The sequence below is a fragment of the Medicago sativa genome, chromosome 8, assembly GCF_051527215.1.
Source record: "Medicago sativa cultivar Bolivia chromosome 8, Bolivia_mono, whole genome shotgun sequence".
In the NCBI taxonomy this organism is placed as follows: domain Eukaryota; kingdom Viridiplantae; phylum Streptophyta; class Magnoliopsida; order Fabales; family Fabaceae; genus Medicago; species Medicago sativa.
The window spans coordinates 40942022-40957151 of record NC_140756.1 but is presented as its reverse complement, the minus strand read 5'-3'; the positions used below and the strand labels follow the sequence as shown (position 1 = coordinate 40957151).

The 15130-nt window shown below is 34.3% G+C and overlaps 2 protein-coding genes and 2 pseudogenes across 2 annotated transcripts; 3 read left to right on the top strand and 1 right to left on the bottom strand.

Annotated features, from left to right (window-relative positions):
• Positions 1 to 2136: 2136 nt before the first annotated feature.
• LOC146899127 (uncharacterized) lies at positions 2137 to 4322 on the bottom strand. Its single transcript, XM_085738574.1, has 3 exons — positions 4107 to 4322; positions 3721 to 4031; positions 2137 to 2275 (listed from the first exon to the last, which is right to left on the bottom strand). Exons 1-3 carry the CDS (start codon positions 4251 to 4253, stop codon positions 2137 to 2139), a joined length of 597 nt encoding a protein of 198 aa, XP_085594700.1. The 5' UTR covers positions 4254 to 4322.
• A 3346-nt stretch (positions 4323 to 7668) lies between these two features.
• Positions 7669 to 8646, top strand: LOC146899126 (kunitz type trypsin inhibitor 111 pseudogene; annotated as a pseudogene).
• Positions 8647 to 10381: 1735 nt separating this feature from the next.
• On the top strand, positions 10382 to 13979 carry LOC146899124 (uncharacterized). The gene is made up of 3 exons (XM_085738567.1): positions 10382 to 10522; positions 12704 to 13054; positions 13149 to 13979. Exons 2-3 carry the CDS (start codon positions 12704 to 12706, stop codon positions 13785 to 13787), a joined length of 990 nt encoding a protein of 329 aa, XP_085594693.1. The 5' UTR covers positions 10382 to 10522; the 3' UTR covers positions 13788 to 13979.
• LOC146899125 (uncharacterized) lies at positions 10384 to 12604 on the top strand (annotated as a pseudogene).
• Positions 13980 to 15130: the final 1151 nt, after the last annotated feature.

Genomic DNA, 15130 nt, shown 5'->3' with positions numbered 1-15130 from the left:
GCCCTGTAATTTTGTCAGCAATTAACATTTTACATTTTTTTATGGAAGTATATATATATATATATATATATAGGTAGTAAAAATATATTTTTTGGTGCCCCTAAAAGTATGGTGCCCTGGGCTGCCGCCCCCCCGGCCCGTGCTCAGGGCCACCTCTGGTAGAGACAATGCATAATATATACAAAGTCCGGGCCATGAATCATTTTTTTTTTTTAAGATTTGAAGCTCTTACACTTGACTTCCTTGTTTTTAGAAGAAAAAAAATAGATTTTGGAAAAGCTACTAGACATAGCTTTCAATTAAAAATTAAAAATAATTTTTTTTAACAAAATAGATTTATTGAAAATCTAAACAAACACTACAAAAATAATAAAAATGATTTTTTAAAAAAAGTAGATTTTTTTTTTCAAAAAAATTCAAACAAACAGGCCCAATGCTTACATGTTCGTGATCTACCACGATTTTCAACACGCCCATGAATTTGCACGTGTGACAACATGCTTACAGGTTCCATGAATCAGTTGTTGTAAGAGTTTAGTTTTTTTTTTTTGTTGACTGGGGTTTGAACTCCAGACCTTGCATATTTTATGCATTGTCCATACCAACTGAGTTAAGCTCGCGAGGACAATAAGAGTTTAGTCTTATAACTTCATAGTAATACAAAGTTCAAATTCCCCAAAGGACGGTTATAAATTGATCATTAGTGCTACTTTAACCGATCAAAATTCCCCCTTTTTCAATTTTTTTTTGGGTTAATATGTTTTTACCCCCTGTAATATGGGCGAGTTCTGGTTTTCCCCTGTAAAAAAAAAAATAGTTTAGATAATGTCACTGAAATATGAAGATTCTTTCGAAAACATCCCTGATCCAATCTGACACACTCCCCCTGCTGACGTGGCATGACTTGACGCGCCACATGTGTACTTATTATTTTTTTTGATTGACATGTGTGTAATTATTTAACACATCACTATTTCCCCTTTTTTAATTAAAATCATTTTAATAATTTATAAAAAAAACATAAAAAACTTAAATTCTTTTAAAAACACAAATCAGAGAAATTAGAAAGTCACATATGTTTTTCGCTTTCAACCTTCACAAAACACACTACACACTTTTATCTTCCATTTTGTAAACCCTAACTCAGAATCTCTCCAAATCTCTCACCAAGAAACGAAACCCTAACTCAGAATCGGTACCCAGAAGAAAATGACGAAATCGAAGAACCTGAAGAACGCGAAGAAGAAGAAGAAGAAGAAGAAGAAGAAGAAGAAGAAGAAGAAGAAGAAGAAGAAGAAGAAGAAGAAGAAGAAGAAGAAGAAGAAGAAGAAGAAGAAGAAGAAGAAGAAGAAGAAGAAGAAGAAGAAGAAGAAGAAGAAGAAGAAGAAGAAGAAGAAGAAGAAGAAGAAGAAGAAGAAGAAGAAGAAGAAGAAGAAGAAGGAGGTAGCTACGGAAGGAAAGAGGAACGACACGAAGAAGAAGAACACGAAGAAGAAGAACACGAAGAAAAGCGTTCAACCCGAAGGAAAGACGGTTGTAGCGGAGGCGAAAATGAACATAGAAGGTGGAAACGCTTCGGTAAGTTTCTTTCTTCTTCATCCTTCTTTTTTGTTTCAAGGCTTTAAAAATCATATATTTGCATGGATTTAAAACAAAGAGGGTTGTTTATAGCTGCTGTGGTCCTGTTATGGGCTTTAAAAATCAATTTTTTGCACAGATTTTTGTCTTTTAGGGTGTTGTCTTTTAAGGTTTTTTATTCCTAAGAAAGGAAATTGCTTTGCTGACTCTGTGTGTGGGGTATGTGTGTGGGGTCCACTCTTACACGTGTCTTTAAGCACAATCTGTGTCTTTTATGCACTTATATGTAATGACTTATTCACTATTATGTTATGACTAATGCACTTTCTGTGCTATTTTCTTAAGTCTTATATGCAATCTTAACAGTGTTGTTAAGTCTTTTTGTAGTGAATCTTAGTGTTACTAATGCCAAAGTTAAACCAGAAGGTAACATAACCAAAATATTTCATTCATTAATACCAACCATCACATCATACTAAACCAAAATATTTCATTCATTAATACCGACTACTACATCATACTAGTTATAGATGTTACAAAAGGTCATCTTTGAACACATTACATTTCAACAGGAGACATAAACTTCAAAACAACCAAGAAGAAAATCCATGACAACACCAATAAAACAAGTAGGCCAAAGCTTTTGCTTCTTTCATATTGCAGCTTCTTCTTTGTTTTTAGGTGCTTGGTTGAGGCCCTCTTGAAGGTGAGAAAAACACAAGAAGGGGGGTTGAATTGTGTTTTGAAAAAATTCTTCGTTTCTCCTAAAACTGAACACACTGATCAGAAGCTAAGTGAAACAGCTTCTGAAGTGACAATCAGAATCTGAACGCAACGGAATAAAACAGAGAGAGAGAAGAAGAAAGACACAAAGCAATTATACTGGTTCCTTCCACAAACCGGAAGTAGTCCAGTCCCCCTTGCACTTCCAAGGAGATTTCACTAAGAGTAATATCTGATTACAATTGCTCAAGCACACCTGCAAGAGACTTCCTTTGCTCAAGCACACTTTGCAAGAGTCTTCCTATGCTCAAGAACACAATCAAGAGACTTCCCTGCTCAAGCACAACTGCAAGAGACTTCTAACTAAACAAAATTACACAGAAAATTGTTTAAGGTTGAACACTTGATATACAATCAGAGGTGCTCACAATATAAATCAGATACAGACTCAATAACTTAAGAATTTCTAAGATGAAACTTTAAGACACAGAAATTCTAAGTGAATGCAGAACAATTTCAGCAGAGGTTTGGCACTTGTAAAAATGTTGTGAGTCTTCCGTTCAGCATTACCAAATCTCTAAGACTTCACTCCTTTATATAGAGGTGTGAAAGAGACGTTGTGAAATTGGCAGCACATCAAAGAGTCGTTGTTGAAGCTTGATCTTTCACCAATGATCTTTTGCCTGATTTGGTTGTTGTCCTTTGAAGAACCAATTTGAAATCCATTCCCATTGTGAAGGAACATCTTTGCAGGCAAGCTGTTATTCTGGAGCTGTTTTCTTGTCCTGTAGCGTAGACACAAAATAGAGTAGTGGAGAAGGTGGTTGTACAGTTCGTACAAAGTACAATGTCAACGCTTTTTGAAGATAAGGTTCCAAGGCCTTAAAATCTTCACCAAAATGACCGTTGCAACCATCCACTAATCTTCTGCAGTGTTTTCGAATCCAATAGACAACTTTTGAAGTGTTGATCTTTGAATCTTCAGCTTGTGGTGATAATCAGCTTCTGATGAGCTTCAGCTTCTGATGAAGTCGCTTCTGAACTATCTGCTTCTGATGACTACCGGCCTTTGAAGGCTATCCGCTTCTGTTGACCTTCAACTTCTGATGACCTTCAGCTTCTGATGACTTTCAACTTCTGATGACTTTCAGCTTCTGATGATCTTCAGCTTCTGATGACGTCATCATTCTTCAGGAGCACTTATGACTTCAGATGCACTTCTTTTCAGATGCTTTTAAGCTTCCTTTTCTTTAGTCCATAGCTCTCTTTTTGTTCTTCAGAACCTTTATATGATGTACATTTTTAACTATGGTCCTGTACACTTGAACAAATATTAGCTATTCCAATTTACAATTTTTAATACCTTGTTATCATCAAAACTCTTTAAGGTTCATTGTTAAACACATTTTGTTCCAACACCTCTCAGTCCCATATACCTTGCCTAATTCCTTTCCAAGTTCTTTTCCAACTTCCTCTCCAATTTCCTTGCCAAACACCCTTAGATATTCAGATATCATTGCACAGTTCTTGCAACCATCTTCAAAATTCTTAGAAGTCAGATTCACCATGTTGCTGCTTCCAACATCATAGCCAGTTGAACCGTTTGAGTTTTGCAATGTAGAACCAAGTTCATTGTCTCTGTTCTTTGTAGCCAATCTTTTCAACAGGGCTTGCACTCTTGGTGTTTCTAACTCATCATCCCATATGAACAATTTACAATGATCTTCATTCTACATCAAATAATCACAACAGATTTACATGACAAGAAGATGAAATCAAAATAAAAAAAAATTGAAAAATTTTACCTCCCAAAAATTACAGCATCTCCAAAACTTCCTCTTTGGGCTTTCATCTGTGTTTGCTACCCACAATCGCATATGTCTATTGCACCCACATTTGGGTGCATTTCTTCCATTTGAGTTCCCAATTGATGATGCTTTGCTTCCAGCCATGTCAAACCCTAAAATACAAAAATAAAGAATAAGAAATCGCGATGAGGAACAAATTGAGAACTGAATCCGAAAACGAAATTGCAGAAGAACAGGATTACGAAAATGGAGAAGAGGAATCGCGATGAATTGAGGAAGATGAAGAACAGGATCTGAATGAACATTCTTTCCCCTTAGGGTTTTTAATTTGAGATTTTAAAAGAACTAGATTGATGACCCGTGCGCCGCACAGGTCTTATGAGTTGAAGATCTTAGCATAAAGATAAAATGTAACAGTTTATAAGATCTTCACACTAATCTGTTATTGATGCTTAATAAGTAATTTTTTTATTACTTTCCTAAAATATTTTTTTTTATTACTACTCAGGAGCTACAGTTTACCATCCATACCACTGCTATAACTAATTAAATTATAAGAACAATACTGAATTTCATGTTATTTGAAATTACTCCTTCCGTCCCTATATGTAACCACCCTTTTATTAGAGGCAAAGGGTGTTTACATATAGGACGGAGGGGCATGGATTCTCTCCTGTGAAGTTTTCACTGGAGCAGGTCCAGTGCACATCCACGCCATTAATTTCTTTTTAATGATTAAAACTGCATTGATTACAAGGAAAACATGAGGTTGAGATTTCACAGGACAAAAACTGCACTGGAGAGGATCTCCTCCCTGAAAGAGGGAGTAGCTACTCCCTCCGTTCCTTTATAATTGTCACTTTTGCATAAATTTTTTGTTTCTAATTAACTGTCGTTTTCAAAGTTCAAAGTATCATTAAATGTGGCTTTACCTTTATTACCCCTATATATTTATTGCAGAGAGATAAATGTATGAAATGAAGTATTAAATGATTAAGGTTATTATAGGAAAAAAAATAAATTGTTGTATCAAAAGTAGTAAAAGTATTCGTTGTCTTGGTTTGTGTAAAAAGTCAAAATATGACAATTAAAAAGGAACAGAGGGAGTATATGCAAAATGATTACAGTGATATCAAACCAATCCATTTATTTGCAGATTAAAGATCAATACAATTAATTAAGGCTACATCTAAAGTTGAATATGCAATGCTTTAGTGACTTTTCCATCAACAGATGTCAAAATACAGCAGCTAAACACAACCAAGCTGATCATACGGTTATTATGACAAAAGATTCATCTCCACAAAGCACAACCAACACCAAGCTATGAGGAGAGGCATCAAGGCATGGGGAAAATACTTAATTTTATAAATTTAAATCCCTTAAGGAACATTACAGTGTATATTTAATATATATAACCAAATTGCATTCATTTCAAAATGTTGATATTGTTGTGAGTTTGTTAATAAAATATGTCATTAACTATCTTGCCGCTGCAAATTGTTTGTTCAACTGTCTATCCAACTCAGCAACTATGTACCATGATCCAAAACATGTTAAAACAAACAAAAAAATTGAAAAGTTAGCAGCAGCAAAAGAAGAAAAAATTGCTAATAGGAAAATAATGAAGAAATCAAAGATAAGAAGGAAGAGGCTCATAGTGAGGATTCAGGAAAAAAACAAAGAAAAATAGAAAAGAGACTCTTGTAAATGGAACTTAAAACATCTATTCATATGGCCACTTTAATCTACATGCATCCAACGATAACATCCATTCTTAAGGCTACCATTTAATCTACATGTATCCAACAATAAAATAATAAAGCGAGCTAACAATTATAAAAATCGTACAATTGATCTATTTACATTGGAACTACATATACAATCACTCTCTAATCTATTCATCTTTTTTTACTATCATCTAAAGGATACTTTTACTATTGAATCAGGTATACTTAAATCTAACCTATTCATCTATCTCAACAGGTATACTTTTACTATTGGAAATGAAAAGTTCTTGAAACACAGCAAAATAGCAGAAACTGAAAGCATGGGAAGACCAACAATACATCTCCTTCTCCATTCATATTTCTGTAATTGAATCAGTGCCATGACAACATACAAAAGTGGCACCAAACTTGCAAAATTCCTTTAAGTACTAAAATAATATCCTGACCAACTCCTAGCTGCAAAATTTTGCAGGTTTCAGCTGAGATATTCTGCCTTCAATCTAAAGTTATTCTCAAGAAGACCATGCTACATATTGTAACAAAGAACGAAGACATTTTGAAAATAAAAAAGGATTGACATTGATAATTACTTCCTCTGGTCACATTTATAAGAAAAAAAACCATTTTTTAGTTTCATTCAACACTTAATGTATTTGGTCTATAATATATATATATCAAATACATTAGGTATTCAATGAATCTAAAATGTGATTTTTTGCTTATAAATGTGACCGGAGAGAATATAAAGAAAGAAAGGAGGATAACTAAAACAAAGAGAGGATTCCGATGTGGAATGAAATTTTGAGAAGAGAGAAGGTTGGAGTATATTGGAAGGGAGAATGAAGTGAAATGAGCAGGAGCCAGGAGGGGAGCAGTCGGCTGCCTTGGGAAATGAAATAGGTTGGGTGGGATGGTTGGTTGTACCGAAAATAAAAAATGGGAATAGGTGGCGTGGGAATTGGAATGGGGTATTGGTAATGGAAAACCATTTAACTCATCATCTGGCAGCGTGAAAGGAGTATAAATTAAAAAAAGAAAAATTAATAGTGCTAAACTAATGGAAGAGCTAACTAATAGTGCTAAAATCATGCCTTAATAAATGCATAGGAAGTGGAAGGAATGTAACAAAGGAGGCAAATTTTGAATTTCAAATTAAACATATAGAAGGAGGGAAATTTTTTAGAGTTTTGAGGATTAATTAGCAATTAATGACAGGTTATTGGAGGGAAAAATTAGGTTTAGTGATTGCATGACCTAACAAGCATTTAGAGTAAGGGATTTAAGTTTTTTATGTTTTTTTTATAAATTATTAAAATGATTTTAATAAAAAAAGGGGAAATAGTGATGTGTTAAATAATTACACACATGTCAGTCAAAAATAAAAAAAATAATTACACAGGTGACGCGCCACGTCATGCCATGTCAGCAGGGGGAGTGTGTCTGATTGGATCGGGGGTGTTTTCGAAAGAATCTTTATATTTCAGGGACAGAATCTAAACTAATTTTTTTACAGGGGAAAAACCAGAACTCGCCCATATTACAGGGGGGTAAAAACATATTAACCTTTTTTTTTTTTAATTAAAAAGAGACAAGGGTTTTAACCAGCTTGTGAATTTTGGTCTCTTTACGCAACTATGTATATCTTATTATTAGCCGGTTCAAACTAGAAAAAAGTTCACCATTTCCAGCCTATCAAAATCTCGCGATCTAAACAAAGTTACATAATGCTTCTATTCATCCATTCCCGCGGAAGATTTATTAGTTAATTTGTCGTCATATGAGTTACAAAGCTAGCTAGCAATTAGAAATTTCATGTAATTAACTAATTGGACTTTTGTTCATTCATCAATCAATCATTTTAATCTATACATTGCATTGTATCATGATTAGTCCTATAAATACCTTGCTTGGCAGGCAACCAACAACAAAAACACAAAACCCCTAAATCCATTATTAAATAACAACCATGTCAACTAAATCCCTCACCATATTCATCCTTGCTAATGTGTGTCTTTTGATGACAACAACATCAATAGCTCAGTTTGTCATCGACACAAGTGGTGAACCCGTTGAGGACGACGAGGAATACTTCATCAGGCCTGCTATCACCGGCAATGGAGGACGTTTTACTTTGGTCCCTATAAATGACGCGTGCCTTTTGCATGTAGGTCTTGAGAACGCTGACTTGTCACCTGGTTTGGCTGTGGTATTCTCTCCTTTTGCTCCCCATCATGAGGACGACGAGGTGAGGCTTAACAGAGACTTAAGAGTGATATTCCAAGCTTCCACAGGTTGTGGACAATCAACAGAATGGAAATTGGGTGAGAAAGATGCAACGAGTGGAAGGAGGTTCATTGTCACCGGAAGAGATAGTGGTACAGTTGGATCATATGGTAACTTCTTTAAGATTGTGGAAACTCCAATTAGAAATATCTATAACATCCAATGGTGCCCTACAGAAGTGTGTCCCAGTTGTAAGTTTGAATGTGGGACTGTTGGTATTGTTCGTGAGAATGGTAAGATTTTGTTGGCTCTTGATGGCACTCCCCTTCCCATTGTGTTCCAGAAAGAATAATCTGAAGGATGATGAAACTTTGATTTTAGTGGTGTGTTTATGCACTCTTGTTGTTTTCTTGTTTACCAATAAATATGGGAGCCATCCTTCTCTTTAATTACATGTATTTTATCATTAAACAAAGCTTCGAATGGTTATGTGTATTTTAAAAAGAAAATTGTGTATGCTATCTTTACTATTGAGAAGTTGTTGTCACGTTGTTGTCACAAAAAATAAATTACGGATCATCCTATCCTTATCCCCTCTTTAATTAAAATTTATCAATTGATTTTTAGATTGAAAAAGTGTGATAGAATACCACCTTCTCACTCCTACTTGCCCGCCACAAATGGATAGTATTTAGCCTCAAAAGAGAGAAGAAAAGAAGGAGAAGGAGGGTACGGTTTGATAGCAATTATTTTGCAAGTATGATTTTAAATATCTTCAAGAACTGAAAGTAAATTTCAACAATAACAAAAAGTAACTATGATTTTAATCACCTCCTTTACATTATCATATTTTTGTTATGCACAAGAATAAAACAACCAAATATTTTGTTATGCACAAGAATATTAAAACAACTATTAAAAATCGTGGTTTGGCTTATAACCCCACAAACCCGACTTGTGAGGTGAAAATTTCCCCCACACCCCCTCACGATCAATACTATTGGGCTTGGTTCGTGGAAATAAATGGTTGGTGGTCCGATAGCTGAAACCTGATAATAGGTGGTCCAATGGATTTTGGAGAGGCTCTGATATCATCTTAAAAATTGTGGTTGAGCTTAACACAAGCTCTCAAAACCGGCTTTGTGGGGTGGAGATTATGCACACTTATAAACACATTGTCAGATCATCTCTTATCCGATGTGTGACTCTTTGACAACAATCAAATAGTCTTGCAGTGATTATAACATTCTAGGTATAAGTGAAAGTGTAATTTTTTTTTCCATAAATAAAACATCAAATTAATTGATAATATGATAAAATAAAAATCATTCCTTGAGTATACGACACATCAATAGAGAGGGTGGGGTATATCGAAGTGTCACTAAAAGAGTCAGGAATATCCTGAAATAAATTAATATAAAATACTTTTAGGTGTCCTAAATTCCAAAAAGGTATGCCAAAATAACCATAATATTTTATAATAATAATTTGGCCAAAATTTTAAAAATTTGGATAAAGGCTCTATCTATATTTTTTTTATAAAAACTAAAAAAAAATGTATTAATAGAAAATATAGTTATACAATTGAGGAGGCTAGGCCAAAACTCAGTTATAAAGAAACAGCTACAAATCTATAAACCCATACTAGATCTACAAAGTAGGGGTGTTCAAAACCGAACCAACCCAATAGAAAAACCGCAAACCAAACCGAAACTGAAAAAAACCGCACTTGGTTCGGATGAATTCGGATGACTTTTGCACTGAACCGCGCGGTTCGGTTCGGTTTGCGGTTTGCATCTCAGCAACCAAGCCAAACCAAACCAAACCGCAAGAATAATGAATATTACTTAAATATGTATTAGCCCAATTACATAGCTCAAGAATAATCTCTTTTGATTCGATTTTTCCATCGTTGCACCATCAGGTTCGATTATAATTTGTTTCCATCTCTTTCAATTCATTCCAGTGATGAATTTGTTTTCTTTACTTCCCAATAATTTGTTTCATGCTTATATTTCTTCTTAATGTTACCTATTTTGATATAAGTTTTACCTAGGGGGTGTTTGTTTGAGGGTAACAAAAATAATTCCAAGGAATCTAAGGCTGGAATTCAACATTCCTTTGTTTGGTAAGTGGGAACCACACAAATATGTCCAGGAATACAATTTTCCCAGGAAAGCCATCTACCCACGTTTTCCCCCATTTCTTCCCCACGTTCACCCTTTTTTCCATCCCTTTTATTCCCATGAGATAGCTTGGGAAAGTTTTATTCCCAGGAAATGAAACCCATGATCTTGAATAAAATACCATATTTGCCCTTGCCATTCCCGCTAAATTTTTCTCTGCTATTCCCGCTAATTTTTTCACCCATGATCTTCTATAAAAAAAGAAACCCATGATCTTTGTAGTGTTCATCAACTTCTTGTTGTTTGGGTTTTGGATTTCACTCTTCTCTTCAAGGTACCATCTAATTTCATTTTAATTCTTCCATTACTCAACATAGATTTGGTGATTTATATCATTTCTCTGTTTTTTTTTATCTTCTGATGCTGCTTATTGCTTTGTTACTAAATGAATTTGTCATTTCTCTGCTTGCTTATTGCCTCTGATGTCGCGTCATTTATCTGTTTGCTTTTTGTTCTTTTTTTGTGAGAATTTTAACCCAGCTTTGTTACTTAATGAATTAGTCATGCACAGATTCAATTGTTTTAAATTGTAGATTTAATACTCAAATAAAATGCTAGTACGAGAAAATTATGTATCAGAATTTTAAATTGTAGATTTTAAAGTGTATTAACTATGAAGTATATATATCAGAATTTAACTCCTATAAAATAAGTGAAAAAAGAAAATAGTTATTATATATGTATGTGGAGTATGAAAGTGCTCATAATCTCAATCGTTAAGTATATAGAACTCTGATTCTGAAAATTAAGCATATAGCATTTTTTTTCAACTTTTATACTTCTTAATATTATCCATATATGATATTCCCAAGTGTGAAATATTATCTAAGAAAGTGAGATTTGTCAAATTTGGAATCACTATATATTTGGATGTTAGTGCTCTGTTTAGAATGTTATATATGATGTAATTCCTATGTTTCTAATATAGTATTATGACGTGCAGCAATTTTTTGTTTTTAATCATGACACATTTGATGGAAATACGTGAAAGGAAGAAAAAAATTATAGCAATGTTTATGATATATATGGAGATGTTGAATTACTTTATGCTGATGACAATTGTGTTATGCTACCTTGAGTTAAGTAAGCGTTCAAAAAAGCGAAAAAGGTCATGGGATTTTTATGAAAGAAGTTTAATTAGAGAAGTCCATTTTCGTAGAATTATTTACATAAGTGATTTGGCTTGCATTGAAAATACAAGGATGGATAGAGCTGCTTTCCATAAACTATGTGACATGTTGCAAGTTATTGGTGGATTGCTTCCTACTCGACACATGTGTGTGGAGGAGTTGGTGGCCATGTTTTTACATATATTGGCACATCATGTTAAGAATAGAATGATTAGAAGACAATTTGTTAGGTCTGGTGAAACGATTAGTAGGCATTTCAGTAATGTATTATTGGCAGTTTTGAAGTGTCATAAAGAATTGTTAAAACAACCTAAACCAATTTTGGAGGGCAACACAGACGAACGATGGAAATACTTTAAAAATTGTTTAGGAGCTCTTGATGGCACTTACATCAAGGTCAATGGCCGGAAGCTGACAAAAGTAGATATAGAACAAGGAAGGGTGAGATAGCTACAAATGTGTTAGGTGTATGCTCACCAGATTTACAATTCATATATGTCTTGCCTGGTTGGGAGGGATCAGCTGCTGACTCTAGAGTCCTTAGAGATGCTATTTCTCGACCAAATGGTTTAAAGGTTCCTCAAGGTACAATAGTATAAATTAATATAAAAATAAAACATGTCTTGCATAGTTTATGGATTTTAACTTCAGTTTTATTTATGATAGGGTATTATTATTTATGTGATGCTGGATACATGAATGGAGAAGGATTTCTTACTCCTTATAGAGGTCAAAGGTATCACCTTAGTGAGTGGAGGAATGGATTACAACCATCTACCCCTAAAGAATTTTTCAATATGAAACATTCTTCAGCTAGGAATGTAATAGAAAGATGTTTTGGACTTTTGAAAGGACGTTGGGCTATATTGAGAGAGAAGTCATTTTATCCTGTAAAAACTCAAGGAAGAATAATAGCAGCTTGTTGTCTTCTACATAATCATATTCGCAAAGAAATGACATTGGATCCTTTGGAATTGAATTTAGGAGATGATGACTTCTCTGATGAAGTCATGTCCGGTGACATGATAACTACGGTGGAGCCAAGCACGACATGGAGTCAATGGAGAGATAGTTTTTCATTAGATATATTTAATAGGTGGAGAGGTGGAAATCATTGAAAATTTTCATGTTTTTTATTTGACATTTCAATTTGATTGTAATTTTTACTTTCAATGTACTGTTGAGTTTGATTTAAAAGGTTCATTAATCAAATCTGTTTCTTTTTATGAGTTTTTATTTGTAAAATATGTGCTTTTAATATGATTTTATTTATTTTTTGTTCTTATATATTTTGACATGCACGCACTTGTTGAGTTGTTTAATAGATGGACGGGTCGTCTGAAAATCAAAATGTAAGAAGCACAAAGCGACAATGGACTCCTGAAGAAGATGGAGTATTAGTGGAAGGTTTGTTGAAATTAGTGGACGAGGGTTGGAAGGCTGATGCAAACTCATTTAAACCTGGGTATACTAAAGCATTGGAGAAATATATTCACAACAAATTCCCAGGTTGCACACTAAAAGCTAACCCACATATTGAATCAAGAGTGAAACTGCTTAAAAGACAATATTCTGCAATCAAAGATATGTTGGGTCCAGGTGCAAGTGGTTTTGGGTGGAATGATGCTGAAAAGATGATTGTAGTAGAGAAGGAGATTTATCGTCAATGGTGCAAGGTAATATAAAACATACTATTCCACAATTGATAAATTCATGATAATTTTTTTTGCATCAAATTTATATTTCTAAACACTTTTTCCTTTAACGCAGTCTCACCCTACCGCAATTGGCTTGTTTGGAAAACCATTTCCACACTATAAGAGCTTGGATACTGTATTTGGAAAAGATAAAGCATCTGGTAATGTATCAGAAGACATTGGTGATATGCCTACTGAGATGGAGAGTGAAAATTTTCAATCAACACAAGAAGGCGGATCAGGAATTAATTTGAATGATGATGATGATGAGAATTTTGAGTCGCAGGTGCCAGAAACACCCACAGCTAACACTATTGCTCCGGGATCAAATCCAACAAACCAACCTCCACGTGATTCTACTAATCATAGGACCGGAAAGCGTGGGGGAAAAAGGGTAAAGTATAATGATGATGCTTCTGATAGCATGTCAAATTCATTGAACAAATTGGGTGAGATTTATGCTAATGGTGTTGAGAATATGAAACAAGTCTTTACTTCTTGTTTTGTGCACGAAAAACACACAGCTGATAGGAGGAACCAGATTGTCTCTATTTTAAAAGAAATTGAAGGATTATCCGATGCAGAAGTGGTAATGGCTGGTATGCTTATCACCAAAGACAATAACCTTTGCGACTATTTTTTCACAATGGATACTCCTGGATTGAGGAAGCGGTTTGTGGACATTGTTTTGAGTAACAATGGTTCTAGGTAGAATTTAGAATGTTCAACGCTTTTCGAATTTCGTAAAAAAAACTCAGTAGCCACTGTCTTTAATTCCTTTTATTATTTAGTTGTATCCGTTATTATGGTCTTTATTAGTTGTGCAATGACTTCGATTATGCTTTAAATTTATTTACTCTATTGGATATGTTACTAGTGCAACTTTTGATTTATTTTTGAAAAAGTGATTTTGCTGGTCTCATATTGGTTTCAGTTTATGCATAATGTTGTAGCTAGTTTTTAGTGTCATTTTTTAGTTTGTTCTTGTGGATTTTGCAATCTTCTTTAATAGTGAAGATGGGGACATAACTGATTCTAAGTTTATGTGTAACATCAGTGGTGGCTAGTGTTATTTCAACAGGTTGTGGCTGTAGTAAAATTTATTCAATTACCTGGTTTATAATTTTTGTTGTCACTCTTTGGCAGAATTGGAAATTAGATCAGAGTGGTTTGTGCAGGTTCTGAGTTGGCTATAGGAAATTTGTGTCTGTGAAGGCTTTCTGGTTTCATTTCAGTTATGTACCAACTTTGCTTTTGCTTTAATTGCATTTTTTTTTTGTTGCTGCCATGTGTTCTTTTTAGCACTGTTGTATTGTGGTTTTTGTTGATGTTTGTTTGCTGCAGAGAGTATTTTATGATGTTCTAGTGTCTCTTTTTAGCACTGTTGTATTGTGGTTTATAATGTTGATAGGGTTATTCAGAAACTGTTATAAGATTCTATCATTACTTGAAGCTTCATGTGAAACTGAAGCTTGCAGCTTATTGTTAGGGGCTGATTTCAAATCATTGATGACATAAAGAGCAGTGTAGGTTCAGCCTTGTTTTTGCTGTCGGATCTGCAATTTTGTGCAATTCCATTCCATACTTTTATGATTTTTTAGGTGTTTGCGGATCCTATTGCTTTTCATTTAGTTTTGAGTCTGGTATGTCCAATTTTCAGTGCAGGTTTATGCGTTGTTTTCGACCTGCTTTGGCTGGTTTTTTTCTTTCCTTCTTTCTTTTATGTTTCTACTATCTCGCTGCTTCAGTAGTTTTGTTTGCACTCTTCTTGTGCGTTTCCGGGTATACCTTGTGCTTGGACGAGTGTTTATCAATACCTTGTGCTGGTATGTTGCTGCAATCCGTGACAGACTGCACATTGTTTTACATATAAAACACTTGAACAATTTCATTTGATTTCTGCATAATTTGTTGTTGACTGATTGTAGCAACATCTATTGTATGACTCTAAAAAATGAGCTTGTTTCTTGATCTCCAAGAGCATGGTAGTCAAACAATGCATGAACTCCTTGACCAATACATCCTCACTCTGATCCCAGCAGGGTATATTTTTAT